Genomic DNA, 12,151 nt, shown 5'->3' with positions numbered 1-12,151 from the left:
TTTTTTTTTTTTTTTTTACTCTCTTGGTTATGATGGTATTTTTTGATTGTAGTGTTTTTTCTTTTGATCGGTTTGTTTGGATTTTTTTTTTTTTAACTCCCTATATTTTTAGGATTCAAGCATTGCTGATAGCACCTTTGTAACTTATGGAGAATTTTCTGTTCTTCCCCCCCCACATTGTATTCAGCAAAAATAGGACAAAAATTGTTTTAACCACTGGGATGCGTAAGATCTTGAGAATAATTTACTTTTAATTTTTCTTCTTCAGTCCATATTAGTGACAGGGAGTCAGATCTGTAGCTCTAGGTTGGTACTACTTATGTTTGGAGGAATTTGAAAAAAACCTGACCAATTATCAATGTATTCTTCTGATTTAATTATCGACTATTTGTTGTTGTTATGAAGTATTTTTGTAAGCAGCTTGTTTAATCTCTTGCCAGCTTCTTGCAAGCACAGACCCTAAGTGTTTGATATGTTAAATCACAGGACAATCAGCTGACCTCTCTCCCCTTGGACTTCGGGACTTGGACTAGTATGGTAGAACTGAACTTAGCGACTAATCAGCTCACAAAAATCCCTGAGGATGTATCTGGGCTTGTTTCTCTTGAGGTGAGAAGAGTGTAAACTAACAGCTAAGTGAATCCCTCAAAATAGGCATTTTTTGCTTCAGGTTTAAGTTATATTATTTTTGGGTCAAATAAAACCAAGTAAATGTGTATGTGTGCTACTTAATCTGCTGTTGCATCTGTTTATGGCTTTCATCAACAGCTTTTTGAATGTTGTTCTTTAAGCTCTAGATGAGTGTCTGTGCACAAACAACTAAGCACAGATATATTTTTAGCTATGTAGAAAGAAAATCTTTCTCAACAGAAAGTTCGTTTCATAAATGCAGTGGCACTGAACTTGGTTCAATTCCTGGAGACCATCATGGAAGCAGCAGGGATCAGAAAAACATAATTAAATAGTCTGTGGCCAGAGGTGTCTTAAATATAGTGCTGTGAACCTTGTAGGCAGCCAGGTGGGAATTCTCAGCCTTTGAGGGGGGAAAAACTTGTAGGTTGAAGCCGTGAACTAAACCTGTTGTGTCCCCTTGTCCTGTTTCCCAAGGTACCGTCAGCAGAGACAAATTAGTTGCCTTGGAGGGACATAAAGGTAGAGGTACTTGTTTGGGCAGTTAAAGGGACTTTGTAGCCTCTATGAGTTGCTGGGAAAAATCTGGTAAAGAACAATAGCAAATGGTATATTTGAAATTGTGATTTTTTTCCAATGTGACTTCAGCTGTGAATGATTAATTATTCCTGTAATCTGGGGCAAAATTTATATGACAGAGTAACAGCTATTTAGTGGGCCAGTTCCCTTTTAAGTTAAGGCTGTGGTTGATGTGATTGGGAAGTTAGTAACCTAACAACTGGATTTGCTGGTGGTCTGTCTGCTGCTGAAGCTGGTGAGCTGCACGGTCTGCAGATCCATTGCCACTGTTTTTCTCTGTAATTAAAGAACCAAATACAAAGAGCTATTTGGGCAGTGTTTACACAAAAGGGAAGGTTCCCACAGCAGTGCTAAGTCAGCTGCTTTGCACGTAGGTAATATTTTCTGTTCCTGCCTTTGTTTTTTGTACGTGATTAAAACATTACTATTCTTACCATTTTTTGTATATCGTAGTGCATAAAGGAAGGTCACTGAAATACTGCTTGTGCTAATGCTTTGGCTTTTTTTCATTTTGATTTTCACTTTGATTTTAACCTTGGTTTTGTTCTGTTCCTGCCTTCGGTGTTTCCATGTTACATGAAGCCAGTGAGAGTTGGGACAGGCATTTACAACCTTGGCTGGTTGTGTGTGGCTGGGATCAGGGTCCACACTGGCTGCTCTGTCACATGCTCTTGTTTCAATGTGCTTTCTTAAATAACTACATATTAGCATTGTTTAATCAGTAATTAATTACCTGACTACTCGCTGTGCTGAGGCTTGATGACTTTTAAGAACTGCAGGACTTCTTTGGAGAAAAAATGGTATATTAGTGTAACCTCCTGTTAACTTGCCTGTGGAATAATGAATAACTGTTAATTGACACCATAAATAGGGATACATTTCTTGAACCTGGGATGTTTATACTTCAACTTAGAAAGGAGGATGAAAACAAGAGGATAGCATTGTAGTAGGGGTGGGTGTGTGATAGGAGACTATTTTGGAAAGCCAGGGGGTACCTGTGTTGTGCTGATGTTCTGCCTTGGTGCTCCCTTCTGTATGTTTATTTGCTGCTGCTCCTAACCAAAGGGACATGGGGAGAAGAGGAAGTACTAAGCTTTTTAAGGAGGTCTTGGCAAGCACAGCAAATGATATAAAACATGACTATGAGATAGCTATAAGGAAGCTTAACAAAATGATAGGCAAGTCCAGGAAGAAGTTGTTTTTCTTTGGTCATTTGAAGAAATAAGGTAATTTTTGTTTTTGCTTTTCATTTATTATTACATATAATAATATTTGAAAGAAGTATGCCCTAAATGTATGTATTTGTATCATTAAAGACTTTAAAAAAATTACGTTAAATCACTGACTTGTTGTTGGTTGGTTTTTTTGTTTGTTTTTTTTTTTTTAAATTTTCATTACTTCCATATAATGTAAGTGTAGGCTAATGTTGGATTTCACTGCTTGAAAATATAAAAAGATTGTGTCTTAACCTGTTACTTACTTACGTTCTATGTTGCTGAAATTCTCTGTTTGGTTGTTTTTGGTTTTGTTTTGTTTTTTTTTAGGTTCTTATCTTGTCAAACAATCTCCTAAAGAAACTTCCCCATGGAATTGGAAATCTACGGAAACTCCGAGAGTTAGATCTAGAGGAAAACAAACTGGAATCCTTGCCAAATGAAATAGCTTACCTCAAGGATCTGCAGGTGAAACAATAATTGGTCGTGATAAACATCTTACGTCCTTTATTTACACCATGCTGATTTAATTGCAGCTATTTGAGACTGGACATAGAACCAAAAGTTAAGAATCTTGTGCAGCTTCACCCACAATGAGTCCCCACTGATTGTTCCCCAGCTTTATTAGTTAATATTGAACAAACAATTTTTGAAGCTTTTAACCGTTGTACCCTAACTACGGTACCACCACAGGAATAGCCCCTGATTTCAGTCATGCTCATGAAATCTTTTATGCTTAGCTGTGTCTTATTATCCACTATTTTATTTTTGTTTAGTGATGCCTAATAGAGGTTTGAAATGTTGTTGAATGGTTGAAATTTTTCTTGTTCAAATGCAGGAGAGTAGAACCCATCCATTTATCAGCTTTATATCATGTTACTTGCTGTCATTCCAAGCATAAGTTAATTTTTATAAATGTGTTTTTCCCTTAGAAATTGGTTCTGACTAACAATCAGCTGACCACCCTTCCCAGAGGTATCGGTCACCTTACCAATCTGACGCACCTTGGGCTCGGAGAGAATCTTCTCACACATCTTCCTGAGGAAATTGGTAAGATCCCTTTTTCTGGTTTGGTGCAGCATGCCTGAGCCAAAGCACTTATGATAGGCATCTACTCTGCTCATAAGTAAAAGCCAGAAAATTCATTTGAAACTTCTAAATATGCACAACCTGATGTGAAGCATGTACCACAGGAACAGCACTAGAGTGTATGATCTTTATCTTACTTCACTGTAGTGAAAAGGTTTCTCTGTTTTTCTCAGTTCTGCTGCAGAAAGCTGCTGAACACACACTAACTTGTAATGTATTCCTTTTTTCTCCAAATTCTCCCACAATTTTTTTGTATTATCCATCACTCAAGTTCATGAATCTATTCTTGGAAAGAGAAAGGAAATGTGCTGATCCTACTCTCATGCCATGATGTAAACAAAAACCTTATGTAAGGTGTAGACAGCTGAAGCAGATGTTTCTGCTGGAAGTACCTCTGCACATGCTTTTGTTTATAGGCCATCATATCGTTCTTCACCTTGATGAGGTAAGAAGAGGAAGTGGAGGAAATCTACAGAAAGAAAGGAAGGAATAGGATTTTTTTTTTTTGGTCTACCTGAGACGTTCAGACCTGATGGGTTCAGAGCATCTGAAACTGAGAGCCCACATTTGTTTTATAATTAGTGTCCAGGATATATGTCCAGAGTATGATTCTGAGCATCCAGTAGATGTTCAAATCTTACAGTTAATTTATTCCGGAGGAAAAAATGATGGGGCAAGCTACACAAAGCAAAATGTGGTCAGAAACATCAGATGAGGAAGGCATGCTCTGTCTCTCCCAGTGTCTTTAGTGAAGAGCCGTTACAGCATCTGCTCATCTTGTATATGCCTAAATGTGAGAAAAGCGTAAAACTGTCTAAACCTAATGTAAACTAATGTAGTTTATAATTTAGTGGAGAGATTTTGGATGCTGTGAAAACGAACTATGTAATTAAAATCAGTAAGCACATTTTAAATACTATTGTAGGAGTACAGTTTGGTTATTAAAGCTGGTTGTCTCCAAGGATTAGAGAATAGTTAACTATTTTCAGATGTGACTGCTTCATGTATTTTGCTATCAACTATTTCTCGTTATTTCTTCTATAGCTTTTCATTTTTGTAGATTTTCCATGCCATGAGTCCTGGCTACTGCTTTCTCCTGCGAAAGATTAAAGTCTCTTAGGTTACAGGAGATGTTTATGGTATATAAGATTGGAAAATGTTTTAAAGAGGGCTCCTATGTTTTTCAAAGGATGAATGGAAGACTTAAGAATGAAGAAATTGCTCTATTTTCCAGCTTCTGGCTAATTTGTATTGCAGTATCTGTAGTAGAGGCAAGATGAAAAATTTCACTTCAGGAAAAAATTTTCACACTTGTTCGTTCCATTTAATAAATTCCCTGCTGTGCAAAGAACACTCCTGCTTTCTTCCTGTGATACATGACAGTTACATCTTCAGGTCTTTAATATATGGCTTATATTTACATAAAAGGTATGACATAGTTATTTTTAAAGAGCTGATAGATACTGTGTGGTGTAAGTATTTTCTAAGTCCTTTTGACTAGATAGCTATTCAATATTGCTTGCAATTGCATAGCTCTTGACTGAATGGTTATGGTGAAACCCCTCTCAGTTCTCTTATTCTCTAGATTCACAGTTCAGTTATTATGTAAAGGAGATGCAGTAATGGATATTTTTACAGAGAAACTAAAGCAAATTCGTTCTTGCTTAGGTACCAGTTACCAGAAATTGCTGTGCTTGAAAACAGGGATCTGGATGAGTGAGTGACTCAGTATTCCATATAGGAAAGAATCTTCAAATGGACTCAGAGCCTCTATCTAAAAGTTATAAAGTGCATGAATCAAGAAGATACTAGTATTTATTATTTTATTTTAACCAGGTACACTGGAGAATCTGGAAGAACTGTATTTGAATGACAACCCCAATCTGCACAGCCTTCCCTTTGAGCTGGCTCTTTGCAGCAAACTGTCAATAATGAGTATTGAGAACTGCCCGCTCAGCCACCTTCCACCTCAGATTGTTGCAGGAGGACCCTCTTTCATCATTCAGTTCCTAAAAATGCAGGGACCATATCGTGCCATGGTCTGATGCTAATTGAATTGTCCAATACACTGTACAAAATACAAACTGCATTAATGTTGTAATTGTCTGTATATGTATATATAATATAATATATGTGGTTTATATTATATTATATATATATATAAATATATAAATAATATAAAAAGGCAAATTTAAGACTGCATTATGTGTTTCTGCTAATAGAGGAATCATAGCCATTTAGATTTTTTTTATTCTGTAAAAATGCTTGTCTAAGTTTTCTTTGCTGAACTTGATGGAAGTTGTCTGAATAATCTGAAATTGCCAGTTCATTTAAAGCAATTGCCAATGAACTCAAACTTTAAATTTAAGGGACAAAACCAGTTTTGCTTAGATTTACTTTCAATTAAGAGAAATGTATAACCTTTATATAATGAACTTTTCTGTTTTCCTCCCCCCACCTTTTTTTTTTTTTTTGTCAAAACCTGGAAGGGTCATGTGCCCTAAGGTTGGGATTTTCTTTTAACTTATTTTGAGATTTGAAGCAAATGGTGTTTTTATATTGTTTACAGTCAGAGTAAATCACTGGATCTTGTTTTATTCTGATTTGCTCTGTTTTAATCAATCATATCTAGAATTTATATGCCTCTGCTGATGAATTTTTATCAACCTGTTTGTATACTAAAAACATATACTCATCAGAACAACTGGCAGGTGAAAAGGATGCAGTCAAAACAAAAAGAAAAAAAAAGCTTGAATTCCTTTAAGTCTTGCTTCCCTGAGTTATCAGTTGCAGGCATAACATATCTGAACTGAGCCTTTTGCGGTTGGTCTTTTCTAGCACAAGTAAACCTTTCCAGATTGGTAAAAATGTCGAGTATTCTCAGTGAAGAGCGGTTTTCATTGTGTGAAGTAACAAGTCCATGAGGTCTAACAGTACAGTTAAGTGACAAGGAAATAATATATATGTACATTTTTATTACAATGTTGAGTCATAAACTACAACAGGCAATTTTAAGGATTCCCTAGACCTTGTACAATAAATGAATGTGTCTTACTTTTAAACACTGCAATATATGTAAGTTTTAAGGTTGGTTAACAATGTACTATGGTTTTATATCTTGACTTGCCTTGTACCTCCTTCCATTACGGAACTTCTGTGTCCAAGCACAATATCTTCACACTGTGCTGTTTTGCTGCTGAACTAAATGCACTTTTCCCCACAGCTGGGGCACTTGCTTCAAAATATTCAGTTCAGTATCTCGATTATTCTTTTTTAACTTCATCCTATCTGTTTCAGTATTAAACCGATCTATTAAAAAAGGGCACCTTTTTCATTTGTGCAGAGATGCTGGTAGCTCAAGAGAAACACTGTAAGTAGTGGACATTCAGTTTTATCGTGAAATTCTCGGTCATTTAAAAGGCGGAAGATGCTTCAGGGAGATTTACACTATTGCTGCACTTGTAGGGCCTGTTGTCCTTTTTCAGGAGGGTAGGAACTCGAGGTGGTTGCATTCCACGATTCCCCAGTATAACTGTTCAGTTTATACTCGTTGGAATTGCTGCTGGCGTAGTGTGACTTAGAGGACTGTACCTTTTGCACAAAATCAAATCAATCGATGCCATGGGAAAACTGTTTCACATGCAGAAGTTTGGGAATATTACTTCTGGCTTTCAGGCATGCTTATTTAGATGTATTCCCTTGATCTATTTTCATTTTGTTTTGTTGTACATCTTTTCATTAACAAGAAGTAAGTTTAAATGGAAGGCAGGTGGAGATATAAAACCTTAGAGGGCTTAAACATGCTGTAAAAGTATTGTAGATGTCACTGGATTTTACTAAGTAATGTCTGTTCTTTCTCATACACTCTGTCTCTGTTCCCCCCCCCCTTTTTTTTTTTTTACATCTACTGTAGCTTTTCAGTTTAGACTTTAGTTTATAAAAGGCTAGTTCCTTACAGTTCTGCCTGGGTTAATCTTTCTCAGCATTAAGGTGTTAAAATATGAAGATGCTGAACTGCTTAGTATCAAGACTGTAATCTAACTTCTGAATATACTGCTAAGTCCGTATTTGTGCCCTCAGGTCACTAGGGGAAACTGGTTTTATTAATATGGTTCCTTGAAACAAAAGTGGCGACCCCTTGTGTTTTCAAGCGTCTTGGTCTCATTCCCTGTCTGCTCCTCAATCCCATTTTTATAAGAGTTGACGGGATTGAATTTGTTTAGTTTGTAAATACGTTGATTATTCACCTTGTTAAGGTACATGGTTAATGACTGTATGATTGGAGCTGACCCTCTCACATAAATTCTTGTGGAGAAGTTGGCTACCAAAATAGTGCTCGTTACACTCGCTTAAAAACAAACTATTCTTTTCAGTACACTTATAGGAATAAATAAAGCTATGTTTTAATTCATTACTATATTAAAAACAGGATATTTTTTCAAACTATCTTGTATTAGTATGGTTGTTGCAATGCCAGATAATACTGAGCCCTGTTTTAGGAGTTTAATTTTATACACTCTGAGGTGAATGCTTATTTTTTCAATGTCTCAAGAGAGATTTGAATAAAAGCAGTGTGAGAGAAGTTCTGGTACAGGAAAAATCAACTCAGAAGGACAGTTCTTTAAAATTATCCTTTAATTTTAAATTAATTTTAAGTAATGAATATCTGGCATGGATTGGGAATACATATAAGTACTTACATGGTTTTATATCCAAATCTATACATAGATCCATATAAATCCAGATGGTTTGATCATTCAAAACAGTCTTACATCCTGACATAACAGACTTTTTGCATTTCCCAGGATGCTGGATTGTTAACTGGTATGGTTTCTAAGTTGTATTTAGTGCCTGATGACATTCAGTTGGACACACATACTGGCTTTAAGAATTTTATTTGCTTATAGCAGTTAAAGTATGAATGGAAAGATCTTCACTCTGACAAGGGTATGTATACATACATACAAAAATGTATTTGTGTATCTGTAGATGTATGAAAGCATAGACAAGGTGGAAAAATTAATTATTTACAGCATCTTTGAAAACAAGTGATTCCCAGGTACTTGTATTAAATATTTATCCCCCTTGCCATACTGGGGGAAATAATTTAGAATAGTTATTGAAAAATGTGACAATCTTTACTTTGGGTGAAAATCATGACCTTGATTGCTTGTCCATAGACAAAATATCAATTTTGTATGTGTCTGTGCCTATGTACATACATACACATGCCCCATAAAGACACTATCCTGACTCATGCCTTGATTAAACAAGCAAAGCTACTATAAACTATATAGTATTATGGAAGTCTGGTAAGGTATAAAGCAGGTCAGAGATTTGCTAAATAATGAAAAGAAGGAATAATTGCTGTTGTGACTCATATTGGTTACATATTGAATTTTAATTTACTAAATAGGAAGATGTTTTATAATTATTTGCAAAAATGTTTTAGTATAAACCCCTTAAAGTTGTGTCTCTCGCTGTCCTGTATTTTAGTTTTTCACCAAAGTTGTCAAGTATAAATGCAGTGGAAATGCTGCTTGTAAAGTTGGATCACACAGTTGTGCAATTGGGGCTTTTCAGTTTGGCAGATGCCAATGGAAATGTGACCTTCATGCACCCTTTTTAGAAAGAGATTTGGGTTGTAGAATATTTGCTTCGGTGCCTCTCTTTGATTTAGGTTTTTTCTAGGTGAGGAACATGCATGTGTAGACTTTTTGAAGGTCGTCTTTGCCCATGTACATGATTTAGACAAGTAGTACTTAGAGTGTCCCTCTGGTTAGTGCTTAAATCCACTGTGTCACCTGGAATTGAAGTGTCATCTTTAATCTTGGGAGTTTGAAAAATGTCTTTTATTTAACAATTAGAAAATGTCGAGAGGTTATTTCCCCCCCCCCCCGTGTTTTTTAAAAACCCAAAAATAAATTAAATTTCTGAATCAGCACAAATCCATATCAGGAGACTTTTCATATCTGGATGCAACTAAGAATTTTCATGTTTCACACCTCAGTTGTATCAATGGACATGCCAGAACAGTTTCTAGTTAGAAATGTGCAGTTGGCAGTAATTTGCACAACACAAACTTCAAGGCACAGTAAGGATGATTATAAACAAATGATAGTATCTACAAATGGGTTTTGTTTTTACCTTAGCAAATATCAAAAAATTATGTTTTTTTATTCTGATTTGGGTTTTAACCAGGACTGCACAGGATCTTTGCTGTGGAAAAATACCAGACCACACTAATTTTGTGGTTAAAAGCTAAGCAAGAGTGTAAACAGTCTATAAAAATGTACTTTTAATCTGAATTATTGTAATGTTGATTGTTATGTCTATATAAAAGATTGCCTTGCTTTTTTATAAGAGTCATTCTGTATCAATGCATTCATTATAAATAGTATATTTGTAAATAAGCTGCCACTGAGTCTTTTGAAAGTTTTCTAGTATTTTTAGTCTGACACTAACTTGGATGTAAGTCATACTTTTGCAGCATCTCAAATTATCAAGAACTACTTTCTCATTATATACTTACCTATCTTTGAAAGATATCAATTAAAATATAGATTTTCATATAGAGCAATTACAAGAAACTTCAAAAGTTATATGATAGTTACTGCTTTACTCACAGTCATGTGGACTGGACACCTATAAAGCAAATGTTGGTAAAAGCTTTTACATTCTTTTTGTTACAGTATAGTAGGGCATGCAGTAAAAAAACCCCACAACCTTCTCTCTGAAAGGGAAATAAAATTTTGGATTTTAGTGCAAAATGCATTTCAACAGCAACAAAATTAAAGTATATACAGAATTGTGGTGCCTAAAAGACAGACACCAGCATTTAATCTTCTGGTTTAATAGAAGACAATATTTCCCAGCTGCTATGACACCAGTCTGTGTCATAGATGTCTGATGTCTTTCAGCTCTGTAAGGCTCATCACTGCAGATGCTGTTTCAAGAAGGTCACTCTTAAGTCATATCCTACAAACAAAAAAAAAGAGCCAGTATCCTTTGCAGTTAGAATAGAAGGACCTCAGCAGTTTGGATACGATGAGGCAGAGGAGGACTATAGATTTAAAAAGCTAGAACAGGTTCTTTTAGTGTCGAGCAGTCATTCCTGCAGTAATGTGAGTGCTCCTGTCCTTTCATCAGATCTCTGCTGATTAAAATCAGTAGAGGGTCTGAGCAACCTAGCTAATGGTCTGTGTTTGAGTAGGTCCCTGTTACCAGAAGTGATCTGACAATCTGAAAACAAGCCAGTCTCCTCACAGGAGTGGCTGTCCTGTGCTGTGATGCTGGACTATATGCCATCCATCCCCTGTACAGATGTGCAGAACAGGGACCTGCAGTTCCTCTGTTGTACTGCTCCAGACCTCACCAACCACAGTCCGAAGGGCTTGCAAAAAGGAAACAGCATCTGCATCGCTGGATTTAGTAGCTCTTGATGGATTAGGCAAATTCACAGAAGAAACTTTCTTCTTCTTTTTCCTTTTTCTTTTTTTTTTCTTTCCTTTTTTTTTTAAATTCTAAATCTCTTTGTATTTCTGGCCTCTGCAACATCCTGTGTCTAATAATTCTACAATATAATTATGTGCTGGGTGAAAAAGTACTTCCTTTTGTTTGTTTCGAACCACACCACCTTATTTCATTTGGTGACTCCTAGTTCTTGTATTCTGAGAATTTTATGAACAGTCTTTTTCCTGTTCATCTGCTTTTTACCACTCTTGAAGTTTTTTTCTCCAAGTCATGAAGTTCTAGTTTTTTAGCTTTTTTTCAAATGAAACCTCTTCTGTTCCATGATGATTCTTGCTGCTTTTCTCTGTGGTTTTCTAGTCCCAGCTCTGATATTTTTTTTCCTAATTCATGGCCTTTAGCAAGCTCTTTTGTTCTTTGTGTACTTCAACTTAGTGAAATAAAAGTACAGCTCTGTTATAAAAATTAAATTTGAGTGGGTGATAAAGTTTAGTACTAAACTCCAATAGGGAATAATCCCACTAGGCAAGGATCAGATTGGGGTTTATACTTTAGATGCAGGCCACCCACTGCAATAATGAGTTGTTGCCTCTGATTAGCTATAACTGACTTCCATCATCTCTTGCAACTAGGTATGAAAAACAAAATTAATATTAAATTTTCCATAGGGTGCTGCTTTAAATAACGCCAACATTTAAAATACCCTCTTCACTACAGTAAGAGTGCATCATTTTGGAAGATGTGACTTTTGAATATTTCAGCTGGCGTTTTTAAACTGTGAAAGCCCAATGTTTTATGGAAATACTGTGAAATTTCTAGTGTTACGGTTTTTTTGGAAGAAAAGTTGGAGACCAACAGTGCACTGGTTGGGTTTTATTTTCCTCCTTGCAGCCTTTGTAGAAAAAGAAAGAAATTCCCATAGTTAAAAAAAAAAGAAAAGCAATCTTCCCCTGCCCCAGTGGCATCCTGCCAACAATCGGTATCAGCCACCTGGACGGGGGGATCTTGCTGGTTGTGACCACTTTCTGCTCAGATGGCTGAAGTGAGCATCCCCAGATGAGCCTGGCCTCAGAAGAATCACACATGTTGGCTATAATTGAGTGAAAAGTGAAGAAAATGTCTCATTTCTGCCACCTTATGTCCTTAAGGCTGTACTAAAGGCCTCAAAA

General features: G+C 36.0%; 1 protein-coding gene across 1 annotated transcript in view; it reads left to right on the top strand.

Moving 5' to 3' along the window:
* The window catches only part of SHOC2 (SHOC2, leucine rich repeat scaffold protein), a 66,452-nt gene extending 55,000 nt beyond the window's left edge, over positions 1-11,452 (top strand). Inside the window, exons 4-7 of the mRNA XM_017839350.1 lie at positions 479-609; positions 2,754-2,891; positions 3,356-3,473; positions 5,349-11,452. Of these exons, the coding sequence (XP_017694839.1) occupies positions 479-609; positions 2,754-2,891; positions 3,356-3,473; positions 5,349-5,557 (596 nt within the window). The 3' untranslated portion in view covers positions 5,558-11,452. The remainder of the gene's footprint in view (positions 1-478; positions 610-2,753; positions 2,892-3,355; positions 3,474-5,348) is intronic.
* Positions 11,453-12,151: the final 699 nt, after the last annotated feature.

Source organism: Lepidothrix coronata, unplaced genomic scaffold, assembly GCF_001604755.1.
Source record: "Lepidothrix coronata isolate B3197 unplaced genomic scaffold, Lepidothrix_coronata-1.0 Scaffold8, whole genome shotgun sequence".
In the NCBI taxonomy this organism is placed as follows: Eukaryota; Metazoa; Chordata; class Aves; order Passeriformes; family Pipridae; genus Lepidothrix; species Lepidothrix coronata.
Note: the sequence above shows the minus strand (reverse complement) of the source record. Positions and strands in the feature narration are given on the sequence as shown.